Source organism: Gymnoscopelus microlampas (assembly GCF_963454915.1).
Source record: "Gymnoscopelus microlampas genome assembly, chromosome: 19".
In the NCBI taxonomy this organism is placed as follows: domain Eukaryota; kingdom Metazoa; phylum Chordata; class Actinopteri; order Myctophiformes; family Myctophidae; genus Gymnoscopelus; species Gymnoscopelus microlampas.
The window spans coordinates 22,564,072-22,581,357 of NC_139956.1; the positions used below are offsets into that span (position 1 = coordinate 22,564,072).

Below are 17,286 nucleotides of genomic sequence, written 5' to 3' on the forward strand. Positions count from 1 at the left end.
TTCGTAAAGTAATTTCGCTATGGAGAATAACATTGGGTCATCATAGAATCGTCTCATATAAGAATTGTGGTCCAAAAATAAACAAACTGTATCGGCGATATTGTCAGGGAGGAGGTTCTGTATCGTTTATGATAGTCAGTCACTTATATTTGATACAGTCTGTTTCTGGCAAAAATTTAACTAATTCGGCGGAAGTAACATTATCGTTTTCTCACCGTCAGTTGATGCTTCATATCCATAAGAGTAAAACCGCCGGGGTAATTAATTATTATTCAAATATTTTTTCCAAAAAGGTACACATACAAACACATAACAAACAACTACAAGACACCACAGACACTAGTACTCAATACCCAATGAAACGGATACACATACCATCCAATTACTAATTGACCGAAAATGCAAGGACATTTTAGTACAATACATTGGCATGAAAAGCGGTATTAATATCACAAAATTAAAGTCAATGGATCTATTTACAAATGTATAGTTAACTGTGTACATTTCTGTATGGGTTGTGTATATTCCCTTGTAGGCTTCCTGGTGACAATATGGCTAAAGGGCTGATTGATGGTAGTATGACTGGCTACAGAATTGGTCATATCTCAGGAACAGAGATGTTGTTGTGATCAGGGTTTGAAGCCCAAGATTTTAACCACACACACCAACACAATCTTTACTGAGGTCATTGCAGTCATACCTCTCTGTGTTAGAAATATTTAGAAATATTGTTATAATGAAGGAAACATCATACATTGAAAATATGCTGCCTTCATTGAGCTGTTTTACTATGTTAGCCAACTAGTTTGAGGTATAATATCGGCACCATAATACAACACTTTCAGGTCTATCAGGTTCTTTTCAGAGGCAGTGCGTGCAAGACTGCATGAATGAAAGCATGAATGCATCTGTGATTGAACACAGTCTAACGTTAGAACATATTGATTTGTTTGTTTATTTTTGGTTGGGACTCATCATATGCTTTGGTGTTGATGTCGTGAAAAAGAGGAGAGAATTAACGACACAGAGCAACCACGAGAGAAAGATAAAGATAAAAGACATTCTGTGGAAATGACACAGTGTAAAGGAATGTTGGCAGTGTCTCAAATCCTTCAAGTCTATAGTTAAAGAGAAGAACAGGCAAAGGACAGGAGTGGCTGACTGAATCCACTGGTGTAAAGTAATGGTACATTTACCCATGTATTCTACGTTACTAGTTACTTTGAAAATATAGATTATTAATAATTAATACTATTATTATTTGTATTATTATTCTCAATAGCTTTTAAAAGCCCACAACATGCTGCTTTGCGGCATTGGCTATTTTCAAACAGCTAAAGTAGCCTATAATATATCAACAACAATTATAGTCCAATAAGATGATATGCATGATTCTGAGATCTATATATATATATAAGAACAATTCGATTAAAACACACAAAATCTGTTACTGAGCGGTGTTACTTTCCATTCTGATCTTCCAGCTTAAAACAGTACTTGGATAACCATGCATGTTTCACTGGTTGCAGCTGCATTGCTTTACGTCCATACAGCAATATTGAGTAATTAACTACTTTAACCCTGGTGTCCCTATTTTGGTTATGACATTACAGTGGAGTTTATTAAGATGTTGCAGCAATGCTAACAGAAAGGAAGGGTATCAGATAGCCAGTATCTGTAGAGCATTACTTCGGGCGGCCTTGCATGGACCTCACCCATCTTAGAACTCGAACTGAGATCTTCATTGTGATCTCAACTAACACACCTGTAAAGTTTTATGAAAGCATCCTGCACAGTTGTGACGCGTATTGCATTGATAAAATCTGTCCACAGACATATAAACAGCCCAAACAGACTCACAAGGTGAAAACAATATACCAGCCATCCTGTCGTGGCTGGTAACAAGTGCTAAGTCTAAAAATAAAGCCATTAATGGGAAAACATGGTTTATGTTTATGTATTATCTATGGCTGAATAGACAAAGGCATATATTGATTTAGCTATTATGGTCCTATGGACCTTTGGAACAGCTTGCTGAAGGATCTGCAGGTCTCTGAATCTGTGGACGTTTTTAAAAGAAATCTTAAGACACCTTTTTAGCATTGCTTTTACTTAGGTTTCTGCATTACTCTTGTTGCTTTTAATTTATTTTAAATGCACTTTAATGTATTTCTTAATGTACAGTCTTTTATCTTCTTGCCTTTTAATTGTTTCTTTTAAATCTCTTCTGTGAAGCGCATTGAACTACACTTGATAAAATGAGCTATATAAATAAAGCTTGATTGATTGATTGATTGATTGATGCTGGTATGATCCTCTAAGTGTCCTCCTACCTTTTTAGAAATAATATGTAACATCAGAAATATAACAAAAATGACCTAGAGGCAGAAAATGCTTCTGATGTCATTGAGGTTTCCGCACAGTTTCAACACAGGTAGAGCGCAACAGCAGAAGAGCTAAGCTTTATATTTGTGACAACATTTGCAAAGAACAAGCACATACTGCATGGAAACACACAAGAAAAAGGATTGACTAAGTTTACCCAACTGGAAAATGGCCAAAGGGAAGGGCTAAAGGAAAATCCATAGGGTCACCAAAATCAATAAGGTTCATCCTGGAATCTTCCAGTTAAATTACGCAGTTCGTTGTGTGAAAATTAATATATTGGCTAGAGGGTAGCGATATGGCTAGATGGGGCCACTCAAAATGTAGGGTTCATCTTCCGGGGAGCATGCATTTGCTCAGCAAGTTGTAAGTTTAGCAATCTGTCCACTAGGCCATTGATCAACTTATAGATCGAAGACCGCAGCTGCAAAAAGAAAGAAGACTTTAAATAGAAGACTTTTTTTAGAAGACTGAAGACTGAATGAATGAATGAAGACTTTAATTATACAATCTGAGGGTAATATTAAAGCTGAAGTTACTGTGCTCTTGAAAATCAGTGAGCTATAGTACACCAACATTCAACATTTCTGCTGTGGGCTACTATCCATCTTATCACATCCCCCATGGTAAGACACTGAAACGGATTATCAATATACAGTACAGTGCAGTCTGTATACCGCTGATGTTTGAGATTTGGTGGGTTGCGTGAGGGTCAGACAATCTGATGTCTGAACAAAAACTATGCACACGTCATTAAACAGGACAGACCAGTTAGTGATATGCATCCTCCAGTCTGCCATCACGTTCACCTCTGTCCTCCACATCTATAAGATGCTGTGCTCCTGTGCAAGTTCTCAGTCATCCAGGTCATTCAGATCTAACCGAATCCCTCATCCATTGACAAGACCCAGGTAAGACAAAACACTTGATGGTTTTGCACGAGGTAGACAATCATGATAGGGAAAATGTATAGTATTTGACAATCCTCTCCAATTAATTGGATTAGGGATTCCGATTATCTTATTCTATCTATTACTTTTTCGATTAATCGAGTGAGCCAGCAGCACGAGGCTGTGAGGAATGAAAATAGCTGATCTACATGAACAGCTATTTTCACTATTTTTGAAAATGAATTAGTTTGATTAACTATTGCAGCTCTACCTGCAACCTAAGCCATGTTTAAATTGCCCTGAGAGCTCTGATTTATGCACTTTGTTCATCAAAGAAACCACAGAATGTGAGAAATAATTTCTTTACCACAGTTCAGGGGAGTTCTTTCCAAGCAGAAGACAGCATTCACTGAGACGTCCTTTGGGTATCTTTCATTTAATTAACAAACGTATGCTGCCCATGCCTAACTAAATAATTGATACCCAAAGGATATCTCTGGGAGTGTAGCTGATACTTCTGCTTGGAAATCAGGTTTTTAAACCTTCACCATCCATCCACATTATTTAGTCAGGATAAAATTCTGATAAGGTTCTGTTGTATAGAAAGACACTTTGAGGCTCAAAGGTGAACAGTTACAGTATCAGCCAGTCTGTGAGGAAAGTAAATGAAGGTCATGTTTGATCACTGTCAAGTGTCCACTCCTGGTCTTACAGTGTCCTTGATAAAGACTGGCATGACACCTCTGCTTTCTCCAGAAGTACTGCTTATGGATGAGCCTGCACTCAACTTCTAAATTACATTTAATTAAATTGACACAGTGAATGTTACTATGTATGAGACACAGTAGAGCAGCCAAAGCTCACATTTGTCCATTTGGTTGGAATCATGAATCCCACAATGTCAGACTGCACCGACTTTACATTACTAAAATACCCTTTTCACAAAATGTCTTGAAGTTTGGAATGAGGAAATTATGCTAACATTTGAAGTACACATTCGATATTTCATTCGCGCACATTAGGTCAACCTAAAAAGGATATAACTACATATTGACCTGAAACACGGCATGTCATAATAACTTTGTGGAATGTTGTTGGTCATTGACTTCAATTAAAATTCCCGGTAATGCTGAATCATTTGTAATATCCGTGTATAACCAATGAAGATTTTGCAATTTCCCCAACTTCTGTGTACTTGATTTCCTGTAGAAGCTGTCACCATGTCCACGAATAAGATGGTGGTCAACCAGCCCAAGCCCTTCATAGCAGCCACAATCTCCAATGAGTGGAGCTCTGGGATCTGTGACTGCTTCGAGGACCTTCCAGGATGTAAGTGTGGCAGCGTGTCAACATTGTCTCATTTTAACCCAGGGGTTCTCATACTTTTCATGTCAAGGATCCCCAAATTGATATGTATTTTGTTTTAAAATAGCAGATGTAAAATGATTGTGATGCTTTACACATTTAGCTGAGGACCCCCTAGAACCCCCTCAAGGACCCCACTTTGAAAACCACTGGTTTAACCACTTAAACCTTCTATTCATGTATTCTATGTAACTGTACTTGGACCGCCTTTTTCCATCAACATTGACTCTCTTTGCCAAAAGTAGCTGATCTACAAGTTGCGACGCGTTGTGAGCTTGTAGATCGGCTATTTTTGGTGAATGTTCCCCACATAATCGGGATGCTGGGTTCAAGTGGTTAAACTTTTACAAGCCTTTACTAGAGTAGCAGGAGGAAGGAGGATCAATACATGTTTATGATGCACACAACAAACAAGTAGAGAATGAAATACTGTTGCATTTCTATCCTGATTACATCATGCATGTATTACATAACACATATATCTCCTTCAAATATGTTGTGTTGTTGAGGAATGTTAACAGATGGCAGATTTGAAATGTCACCATTCCAAGGCAATGATCTTTATGATAACATATTAAGCACTTCTTCCTGTTCACGTGGCTGTCCTCTGACCAGATTATCCGGTATCCATTTCTCCCGTACAAAAAGACATGCTGCTAGCAAAAAATGACACTTTTTAATTAAGTGCATAACCCAATATAAAGTACATAGTACACTCATAGAGTGTAGTAAATGAACACTTTGTAAGCACATATAGAGCATGGCATGCTGATACGCAACGTGTTTGGAGCTCAGTGATCTTCCTCAGGCAACATACAGGACGTACTCCTACACCAGTGCCCTTGAGCAAGGCACTGGGCTTAGAGCTGGAGTTGCTGCCTACTGTTTCTAACACGTTGACACATTGCTGAGGGCTGAGAATCGTACCTGGCTGGAACCTCTGGATTCCCAGGCGGGCTCTCTAACAATTCAGCTATGGCTGCAGACACATGAATAATATTTTCCTTTTCCTTTTCAGGTTGCCTGGCGTTCTGGTGTCTTCCCTGCTTTGTGTGTAAGACCTCACATGAGGCCGGGGAGTGTCTGTGTCTACCTCTGCTGGATGCTTTTGGGTGCATCCCACCCATAACCATAGGCCTCAGGGTGTCAGTGCGCCAGCGCTACGGCATCGAGGTACACACACTGACACTAGCAGGCTTCACGGATTAAAGTTCTCAGTCGCCAAGACTGATTTCAGTCATTTGGATTCGATAGAAGCCAGCATGTCTTCTAATATATAAAAAATAGCCGATCTACAAGCTCTCAATGCGTCTGCGACGCATTGAGAGCTTGTAGAAAGGCTATTTTCGGTTATTTCAAGATTAGAGCATTTGAAGTGAAACTAGCAATTATGTTCAGAAGTATCTTCCATAATATCTTAATCGTCTCGGATATTTCATATGAAAGCAAAGGTTAAAGCCTGAATCTGTGATTTCTTCACATGGTTGGCAGTATGTAGAACAGCAGGAACAATATTACTAAAGCATCCTAATTGTACATATATTGTATTCATTGTTTAGGAATCGGCGCAAGTGTGTGTGGGGGGATCCTTTCACACGATTTCACAAATCGCACATTAGGACATTTTCAGTCGTGAGATTTAAACTAGCTTTAATCCATGAGGCTTGTAGATCTGCTATTTTCACTATATTTAGAAACTTTTAGATTTAGTTTTACATTTTTGAATTCTTTGAAAGATTTTGAACATTTTCACCTATGTTGCCAAAAACGGGGACGCCAGGGTTAATGTTGTTAATGACTTCTTATGCACAAATTAGATTTCGCTTGTTGCTACATATATTGTCACACGTCAGATAGAGTCTAAAGCAGCTGCCCCAATTTGCCTTGAAGCTGAAATAGAGTTATTTATGAATCTTGTGTAAATACACATCATCATCTCTAAACATGCCAGGATATCCATAGTGTGCCCCACCCTTTACGGTGGGAGTAACCTTTTCGTATTTGTATTTATATCTATCTATACACAGTTCTTTTTATACCCATAGCAGGATACATTTGTTTATGTGTGATGATGGCATGGTTCAAGGTAACTGGCATACTAGAAAAAAAAGGCAGGAAGATTGCTGGATTTAATTTCCCAAGCAGTGTTGGAGACGTTATTTTGAAAAGTCTAGTACCTATAATAAGTAATAAGCAATGTGTTGTATTACTTTGTAACTTATACAAGTACCGGTAGTATATGTTACTCATAAAAGTAGTATTGTTATGTTATGAATTGCTTACATATTTTGTTATCTCCAACACTGCTTGCAAAGAATATCCAATTACTGGGGCTGTTAATGTGTCACCTAAACCTGAGCTCAGATCTGTCTTAAATTTGTTTTGTTTTAATTACATTCAGTCTGGTTGGCAGTATTCCATTGGCAACAATATATCACCTCAGGCTCAGATCAAATGCTTTTTGAAAGTCTCTGACATTGATTCATGACCCTGACTCCAAACCAGCTATGGAGTGTAACTTTTAGATGATGCAAATCAAACTTTACAACAGACCTTTCTGTCAACCACTTAAACCCTAAACTTAGTTGACAGGAGTCCCCCAGAGCTCTATACTAAGCTCCTTCCTGTTTTTCACTCTACACTAAATATCTTTGCCGAAAAATGACCAATCTACCAGCATGCTAAAATATGTTTTTATACTTGCTTTTATGTTGTACTACTGACAACCCACCATATCTCTCTCTCTATCTCTCTGTCTCTCTCTCACCCTGCATCAGGATACAGTTTGCAGTGACTGTGTGCAGGGCTGCTGCTGTGGACCCTGCAGCTGGTGTCAAATATCAAGAGAGATGAAGAACCGTTCGGTTCCCGTCACCTTCATCAACACCATGTCCAGATAAATTAACCATGGATCAAACAACCCCTCACCCCTGTGCTGCCACGACCCTCGTCACAGTTACAAATGCTGTCGTCGTCGTCGTCTCCTCCATCATCATCATCATCATCATTATCACCATGATCATCGCAATATTTACTTAACCACTTAAACCCCAGCATCCATTGCAGATCGACAAGCTCACAACACGTCGCAATGTGACGTTTTGTGAGCTTGTCGATCGGCTATTTTCAGCGAAAGCTTTCGCCACAATAAACAGAACACAGAAAATACGCTAGTATAGAGCCCTGAGGGACTCCGGTCAACCATATGGGGTTTAGGTGGTCAACCACTTGAGACCTATTTATACTTTGTTGTACGACGGTGTTGTGCAGCAAAATAGCACATCTACTGTACAAGCTCACAGCTTTGTAGATCTGTTTCACTATTTTGTTATGCTTGTACATTTGTTTTTTTGTTTTGTTTTTATTATTATAATTTTTTAAATGTTAGAACATTTTCACTTATAATGACACGTCCAAATTAAGTTTTTCTTCAGTGGAAACTACTTACTTACTTCAGTAAGCATGCTATTAGCCTAACTCGTGGAATGAGCATCCCTCTCTGATGCCGTCCTGTTTTATCTTCTATAATCACATACAGTATGTACCCGTTTGCCTCGCACGCAATGACCACACGCCATGGGTCCGAGGAATGCCACCGGCTAATATACGTAGTAGACTGAGGATGAATGCATGAAGGTGGAATGTAGTTTGGGCGTTACATACAATGGCTCGTGTACATGCACTGTCACTCACACATAGGATTTTACAGTGTGCTGATGCTAATCACAGCCAGAAACAAGCACCATTTTGAACTCATAATTAATAGCCACCTCCTCTCCTTAATACTTTGTAGACATACATATTTTAATGCTTTAATACTTTGTAGATATGCCACCTATTATATTCATTTCATTTTTTAATCACAAGATCATAGTGACATCTATTGTACAGTTGCACTGTATATTCAGACTAATTTATTGACTTCTTCCCTTTTAGTTTTTTAAATGACATCTGATACAGTTTGAGTGTTAATATTTCTCATTTAGCCCGTACTCCCTTTATTGATTGATTGATTGATTGAATACTTTATTAACTAGTTTGTTTAACATGGTAGTACAGCCAAAGGTTGTGGTCCATTGTAGATATTCTTAGCGTGTATCAATCATGATATTATTATTTTTTCTTTTCTCAGAGAACAAAACTCTAAATTGGCTGTATGTGTACACAAATTATTATGTAAATCTTCACTAGCAGTGCAATAAATGTCTTTACAGTAGCCAACATCTCTAATCCTTCCTCTTTGAAGTTGACCGGATGATCATTGCTCCCTGTGCAGTGGAACACACTGTCTAACCACATCAAAGAGCCCCACCCACCCACCCTTCAAAACATACCTCTTCAGACTCGCATTCTACCTAATAAAATTTGTGTCTATATTTTTCCCATGTAAAGACATTTTGAGTACTTTGAAAAGTGCTATATAAATCTGAGGTATTATTACTAATCATTATTACAGTGAACCTCTGAGACAGCTCAATTGTACTGAATGAACCCCAGAAAGTGGTGTAAAGTCACTACTGTAAGTACATGTACTCAAGTACTGTACTTAAGCACAATTTTAAGGTATTTTTGACTTTCTTCAGTACTTACAATTTTCGATTCTACTTCTACCCCACTACATCTCAGAGGAAAATATTGTACTTTTACTCCATTACAATATTTAAACTTTAGTTACTAGTTACTTTGTAGATTGAGTACTTTTACTTTTGGCACTTTAAGAACATTTTGATGACGATACTTTTGTACTTTTACTCTAGTACATTTTGAATACGGGACTTCTACTTGTAACAGAGTACATCTTCATTGCAGTATTGATACTTTTACTTAAGTAAAACATGTGAGTACTTCTTCCATCACTGACCCCAGACAGCACAATCGTATTGTATGAGCCCCAGACAGCTCAATCGTATGCAAACCATCAACCTCAGAGAGCTCAGTACATGCAAACCACACCAATGCAAATCACGACTGTGTCCAAGCTCACTTCTTCCATGAAGTTCCAGACCTCAACGTGGCTCAGTCGTGTGCTGTACCAAAACTTTGCCCACAGTCCACTCAACATCAGGTACGTGTATGATTCTGTTGTATTAAATGTACTATGAACATTAACCACTTAAAACCTATAGTCTCAGTGAAATGGACTTGATTTACAACTGTACTTGGACCGCTTTTTTCGGTCTACACTAAAATCTCTTGACCAAAAATAACCGATCTACAAGCTCAATCTTCTATTTTTGGCGAATGTTCTTAGGTTAGGATTTAGAAGGCGTTTTTAAAATCGGCCTCAGGTCTAAATGGGTTAATATGATACCAGATGCAAAAATTACAGGATTAAAGGTGGGCCAACAGATAGGCCAACTTCAGATATTGACTAGTCCATATAGACAACAATATCATCAGTTGCTTTAAACAATATCCTTAACTCACGACGTGATCAGCTATTTTCGAGGAAAAACATTTTGGCAAATTTTGGCAAAACTATAGTACAATTTCAAATGCAGGCCTTACTTTAACAGAGTACTTTTATAGCGATGTATTACTTTTACTTAAGTAAAACAATCTCCGTAGCCTACTTCTTCCACCACTGGTTGTTACACATATCTGGTTCTAAGGGCTGAAAAAGCAGAGGTCTGGGTGTTAAGAATCATGATGTCATGATGGGAGGAAGTTGCTAGTTGTACATGATGTGATTGTACTTGGTATAATATTGCCCGATAAATATACATTGTAGATGTATATTATTAAAACCCAGCTATAATTCGAATGCTCTGGAAGACTCTCTACTGATAACTGTGAAATCAAATGTATATTGAAGTAGGCCTATATCTATTTTTATTTGTTTATACAGAGCTTGAGTGACTTTACCAGGGTGGACTTCTTCCACTCCTGACATCACAAAAGATCATTTACTGGATGTTTTCTGAATGTTGCGGTGGGACAGATTTAGTTGTTAAAATGTTCTAAAATTGTATTGTGAAGTATGATGCTCTGATATTGTCTCTTCTGATAATAATAACAATAAAAACAAGTAGTACTGTTTTCCCACATTATTTGAATTTCCTACATTTAAAATGATTTGAGATGTAAAATCTCTTGCCGGGTCTTTGAGTGAAAACATTGGCACAGTCAGTAACCTCAGGCGCAATGTGAAATTCATGGGAAAATGTGTCTTGACTTATGGTAAACAGCTGTCAGCCAGTGAATGCCCAAGGCAGCCGCTTGGTTCCAGGGTGGTTTGGGAGTGAATGGTGTTAATACTTTGCCTTATGGAGATTTAAATGAACCATATCACATGGCAGAACAATAGAAGGAAGGAAAAGTGCTGTACACGAGAGTGTGCTGAAAGCTTTGTTTGGTTATTTGGACGTAGGCCTACATAATGTCATGTCAACATTGAGGAATGTTGCGAAAGTAAGAACTGTGAGAAAAAAAGGAAAAAAAAGAAAAACCTCCATTGTTTTGTTTGTGTTTCCTTTAGACTCCTGGTCGATCACCATGGCAACAAACATGATCATCAATAACAGCCAACAACAGGGATCGTCGCTCATAGCGATCCATTCCAACCAGTGGAGCACCGGTATCTGTGGCTGCTTTGATGACCTACACGTTTGTAAGTCACTGTGTTGTTATCAGAGGTGGAAAGTCACCAAGTACCTTTACTTGTACTTGGGTACAATTTAAGTACAATATTAGGCTAATTTACTTTATTGAGTATTTCCATGTTTTTATACTTTAAACTTCTACTCCACTACATCTTAAAAGCAAATAACAAAGTTAAATGATAATAATTATTTTGCAGATATTTTGTTATACTTCGCTAGTCGAAAATAGGCGATCTACAACACAAATTGTTGTGAGCTTGTGGATCAGCTTTTAAAAATATATATATTTATATCTGAGTAATCATCCGAGTACTTCTTCCACCACTAATCTCTGGTTCTGCAATGGTGTTTACATGACTTGTATTTGTACACACAAATGGTGGCCAATGGTGTGAGTATATATTTATGCTACTCGAATGGTTAGTTTAAAATTCCTTCCCAGGGGTCTACTTGGTCCCCTCCTTTTTTCCCCCTACACCAAATCTCTTTGGCTAAAATAGCAGATCTACAAGTATGAGCTTGTAGATCTGCTATTTTCATTGAATATTTGCCTTTGTTTGGGATGCAAGGGTTCATGTGGTTAAATCGAAATAGTACTTATAGGCTATAAGCTTTTATATCAGCTTTTCTGCTTTATAAACAGGCTGCACACGTACAAAGGACTACATTTGTCACGTAGAACTGAACTGTACACAATTTATATGGAGATAAAACACTTCAGAATCAGAACTTGAGACATTAAAAGTATTGTGTGCTGTTATTGCACCGAAACTTGCAATGACACTGTGAGATAAGAGTGTTTATCAGTGGTAACCCATCTCTCTCATCAGGTTGTTTTGCCTACTGGTGCTTCCCTTGTTTTGCCTGCACCACCACCTCCCAGTTTGGAGAGTGTTTCTGTCTGCCCCTGCTGGATGTCCTATGGACCGCGCTTCAAACAATGGGCGTACCATCATGCACCCCGCCTGTGTCCATGGCCATGAGGAGCGCTGTGCGTACCCGCTACGGCATCCACGTAAGTTGACGCAGGAAAAATGAATGGGGTCTGGAACGATGGAACCAGAAAATGGCCGCCACTGCTATGCCCTATTGCCCAATGAAATTGCCTAGCAACACCGTGGCTCGCTCCTTCAGACACGCGACCCACTGAAGCTGTGTTCAGCACTGGAACTGGTGGTTTTAAAACCTGCAGGTTGGGTTTACGGTTGTGCATAGGGGGGTTACAGAGGTGTTTGTACCTTCTTGGAGGTTGGCTCGTGAGACTAGTACCTCCTAACATCCTCAGCCAACGTCTCTTCAAAACAATCGCTGCATTGCTGCTGGCAGAACAAAGCCTTGGTCAGAATACGGAAACAAAACAAAATAAATCACACCCACCTAGAATGTCTGACCAATCGCACACAATGTTCTGTCTTTCTTCGAAGAACATCTCGTACTGTAGGCGCAGGAACATCCAAACTTTGTTTTGAGAGGCACTGCCAAAGTTATGAATGATTCTTTTTTTGTAGTCATTGTCTACCCTGTCCGAATGTAGGTTGGACTATAGCTGCCTTTAGCATTTCATCACTGTTGGGCAGAAATGTTATATCTCCGTATTTAATCTTTTTGTGTTTTCATTTCATAAATGAATGTCCTATGTTACTTTGTCGTATGTTGTGTTGTTACACAAAAGTAGCAAAAATTGCTGATCTACAAGCCCACACATTTACATAGTTTTGTCCTGTAATGACATGCTTAAAATAGGGACGCCAGGTAGTATTAAGAAGAGCTTGTGACTAAATAATAATGGCATTGGATACATTGGAAGAAACATAATCTTTTCCAATGACAAAATGTTTCTCACCAGTATACCATTATTTCAAGCCACATTTGCAAGTTGTTTTGTTATTGCGTTGTTGCCTTGTGTAACTTACAATAACAAATGTTTATAATGTTTCCATGTTTCTCTGTTCAGGGGGACATGGCAGGTGACTGCGTCTACGCCACCTTCTGCAACATGTGCTCCTGGTGTCAAATGGCCCGCGAGATCAAGAGACGCAGCCAGACGCTCACCGTCATCAACACCCAGCCCACAGTGGTGGCCAACCAGCAGTTTATAATGCCCATCCAGCAGGGCATCATCTCATCTCAGCCCATCATCTCCTCCGCTGTCTCCCAGGGTGTCATGACTTCAAGGATCATGTAACCTATGACCCCCCTCAGCATGTCAATGGGTTCCTGCACTTAGGGCTGGGCAATATGGACACAATATTTTGAAAAATACCTCAATATCGATATTGTGATGATAATATTGTATTGTGACGATAATATCACTTTTTTCTTTCTTTCCAATATTGTTAAAAAAATATTATCTCTACAAGCTCACAACGCGATTGAACATTTTTGTTGTAACACAGGGTTTAACCACATGAACCCTTGCATCCTTGATTCTGGGCTGAACATTTGAGGAAAATAGGGTGAAAACAGGAGGCGAGTGAAAACAGGAGGCGGCCTAGTATAGATCCTTGGGGGACTCCGGTCAATGAACTGTATAGGGTTTAAGTGGTTAAGTGATTAAAACCTATGCCAAATCACTATATAACAATATCCAAAATATAATATCTAGACTCATATGACGACGTCGATATAATATTGATATATTGCCCAGCCCTAACTGTTCATTCTAGTATGTGAAACTTTCTGAAATAGCTGTAATGCATAACTACTAACTACATAGACTACATACATAACTGCAGAACTAGCGGCTTCTGAAGCAAATGATAGTTCCTGGAAAAGGTGTGTTACACAGATAATGCATGCAAATCTGCCTCGCTCCATTTAAACTCTGTATTTATAGTTGTGCACTCATGCATGTGAGCCAGTAGAACTCTCTCCCGTTCCATGCCACTCTTGCGGGTCCATTGTTACACTCTTTCTCAGAGTTAAATAAACACTCCTGATTTTGCTGTGTACTGAAGGCATGTGAGCCAGTAGAACCCTCTCCTGCTCTCCTGTTCCATGCCACCCTTAAGTCCATTGTTAATCTCAGATTTAAATATAAACACTGATTTTGCTGAGTGCTGATAGCATGTGAGCCAGTGGAGCACAGTGTTGCCCAAAAGAAGAAACTAGGTTACATGATTAGTTAATCATTCCACTTTTCACAGTCAGCTTGCACTCTCCAGACATTCTCCACACATTCTCCACAGACGCTTACCACTGCACAAGGACTTTCCACAACTGTCGATCCCCCCCATATGCCCATATGCCCATATACTGATAACATCAGGTATCTCCATATATGGGCATAAAAGGGACACAGGCAGACAGACAGATACAGATACAGAGATCATCTACTTATGTTGAATGCACTTATTGTAAGTCGCTTTGGATAAAAGCGTCTGCTAAATGACCGTAATGTAATGTAATGTAAACTCCATATATGGGCACAAAAGGGACACAGACAGAGAGACGGACGGACGGACGGACAGACAGTTAAAACGGGTGCTATGACAATGGGTATAACGGGTATTGCATAACAGGGTGGGGCATGCATTCCCTATTTTCGTTTCCCTATTTTGTTCCCAACTTGCATCGGTCCCAAGTAGGCCGGTGCCCGACGGGCACAGGTCTAGTACATATTAATTTGGGGGTCCTTGACATGAAAATGTTTGAGAACCTATGGTTTAAACAACATTAGGAAACAAGCCCAAATAAGCAACTACACTTTAGAAACAAGCCCTGAAAAAACGCAACCCGCAACTACCAATATTTACAAGTGACTTTACAGAAAAACAAGCCCAAAGTTCCCTGTGTGGTGGACCTTGAGGCAGCCTGTTGTTCCAGTGCCAGGGTTTCATAACTCCACAGAGGGAGGCAGTGGTGGAAAAAGTACTCAAATTCTTTACTTACTGTAAGTAAAAGTACCAATACTGCAATATAGAAATACTCTGTTACAAGTAAAAGTCCAGAATTAAAAATGTACTTGAGTAAAAGTACAAAAGTATTGGCATCAAAATGTACTTAAAGTACCAAAAGTAAAAGTACTAAAATGTTTGAAAATAGCAGATGTACAAGCTCACAACGCATCGCATCGCAACGCGTTGTGAGCTTGTAGATCGGCTATTTTGAAATAGCCTATGTATAAAATAGGGCTAAAGTGGTTAATGTATGTTTTATAACATCATAATTTACATCTGCAAAGTAACTAGTAACTAAAGTTTTCAAATAATTGTAGTGGAGTAAAAGTACAATATTTGCCTCTGAGATGTAGTGGAGTAGAAGTAAAAGTATTGGAAATTGGAAATACTTAAGTAAAGTACAAATATCTAAAAATTGTACAATACAGTACTTATGCAAATGTACTTAGTTACTTTACACCACTGGGGGGAGGGCAGAGAGGAGGTGTTCCAGTGCCAGGGTTTCATAACTCCACAGAGGGAGGGCAGAGAGGAGGTGTGTGGAAGGCTGCAGCACACTGATATGACTGTTCAGACACGCGTGCCGTTATCGGAATCATCAACGCTCATTTTATTTTCCCTCGCCAGTGACCTTGCTGCTTCCTCCCACCCTATTTCACTCTTTTCCCTGACATCCCCCGACTTTACTCCCTCGCTCAAGTCTTTTCTCCTTTTCCCTTTTATTCCAACAGAACAGTTTTGCATTCATTAATAAAATATAAAGGCTGGTGTGTTGCATTTTTATGAGAATATATTTTTTTTAAATTGTTGAAAGATTGCCCTGTTCATCTTAAACAGAGCACACTACTGTGTCCCCTATGGCAGTGGTTCTCAAACGTTTTCATGTCATGGACCCCGAAGTTGACACTTATTAGCCCGTGGACCCCCATTTGAAACGATATGCCAAGGACCCCCTTAAGATAAGATTTTTACGGCTCTATAGCAGTGATTCTCAACCATTTTAATTTCAAGGACCTTGCAGTTTGACATGCATTAGGTTACGGACCCCCATTTAATGGCATTTCTATCTCTGGGACCCCAATTTATATTGTAATGTTAATTTAACTCTGAGAGTGTACAAATGTACTCAGAATTTGTACACTCTCTGAGTTACTGACCCATAAGGGTCACCGGTATCTATCATTTAGCTGGGGACCCCCTGGAACTCCCTCAAGGACCCCTGGGGGTCCCCGGACCCCACTTTGAGAACCACTGCCCTATGGACACTGCCACCTTTTGGATTGAGTATGTAATCAGGAACAAAGGAGCAGCCCACCTGCACTCAGCAGGCTTTGATCTACCCCCTGGTACACCTACCATAGCCTCGATGTTGCTGTGCTGCTCCTGGCTTTTCCTGGGCCTCTTTCTGGGCATCAGTGTCTGGAGAAGATCCTGGAGGAAAAGAACATTTGAGAGATCAATTTGAAGACATTTCCCCCTAAATGAAAAGCTTATTATCTCAATGGGAATGCTTTATTTCAGTGGTAGGCAACAGGCCAACAGGCTCTTTTTTATAATCTAAATATCCTATAAGTGCCACATTCAAGGATGTAGCCTGCACAAAAGGATTACACAAGCATTTCCATCTGCACCTGCATACTGACAGTTCTATCAGTATGCAGTTATAACGTATTGCAAAGGTTTGTTGCATGGTCCAGTTCCTAAATTAGCCATTGATTGGTATTCTGGCCTGCCATCTCATTGCTTAGAAAAACATTGGCCAGAGGCCAAACTTCCAGACCCCTCTTTATTTGATGTCTGTGATCACAGTTTCAGAGTACATCACCACAAATGTTCCACCTCCACTGTAACACACACATTAACATTAACATTTTTCTTTCACCTTCCAATATAAGTGTTCTGACAAAGCGTCAAACTCTAAAAACTGTAAGATGTCACATTATTAACAGATGTTTAGCAAATAAACAAAAAAGGCACATACAGTAGTAACATGAGTAGCCAAATAAAGCAACTTTTGATATTGTGTATTTTTTAAATACTTTTTTTTTTTACAACGATTATGTGCTCTCACCACCATGCACCACAAGATTCCACCCTGCAATTAAAACGTTCCACTTTTAGAATTAGTTTGCACAAAACTGAGAT

General features: G+C 39.2%; 1 protein-coding gene across 1 annotated transcript; it reads left to right on the forward strand.

Moving 5' to 3' along the window:
- The first annotated feature begins 3,166 nt into the window (after positions 1 to 3,166).
- Positions 3,167 to 15,021, forward strand: LOC311034421 (uncharacterized protein). The gene is made up of 8 exons (XM_084042302.1): positions 3,167 to 3,296; positions 4,485 to 4,604; positions 5,659 to 5,813; positions 7,418 to 7,530; positions 9,638 to 9,705; positions 11,119 to 11,250; positions 12,073 to 12,257; positions 13,197 to 15,021. Exons 2-8 carry the CDS (start codon positions 4,496 to 4,498, stop codon positions 13,425 to 13,427), a joined length of 993 nt encoding a protein of 330 aa, XP_083898428.1. The 5' UTR covers positions 3,167 to 3,296; positions 4,485 to 4,495; the 3' UTR covers positions 13,428 to 15,021.
- The last annotated feature ends 2,265 nt before the right edge of the window (positions 15,022 to 17,286 follow it).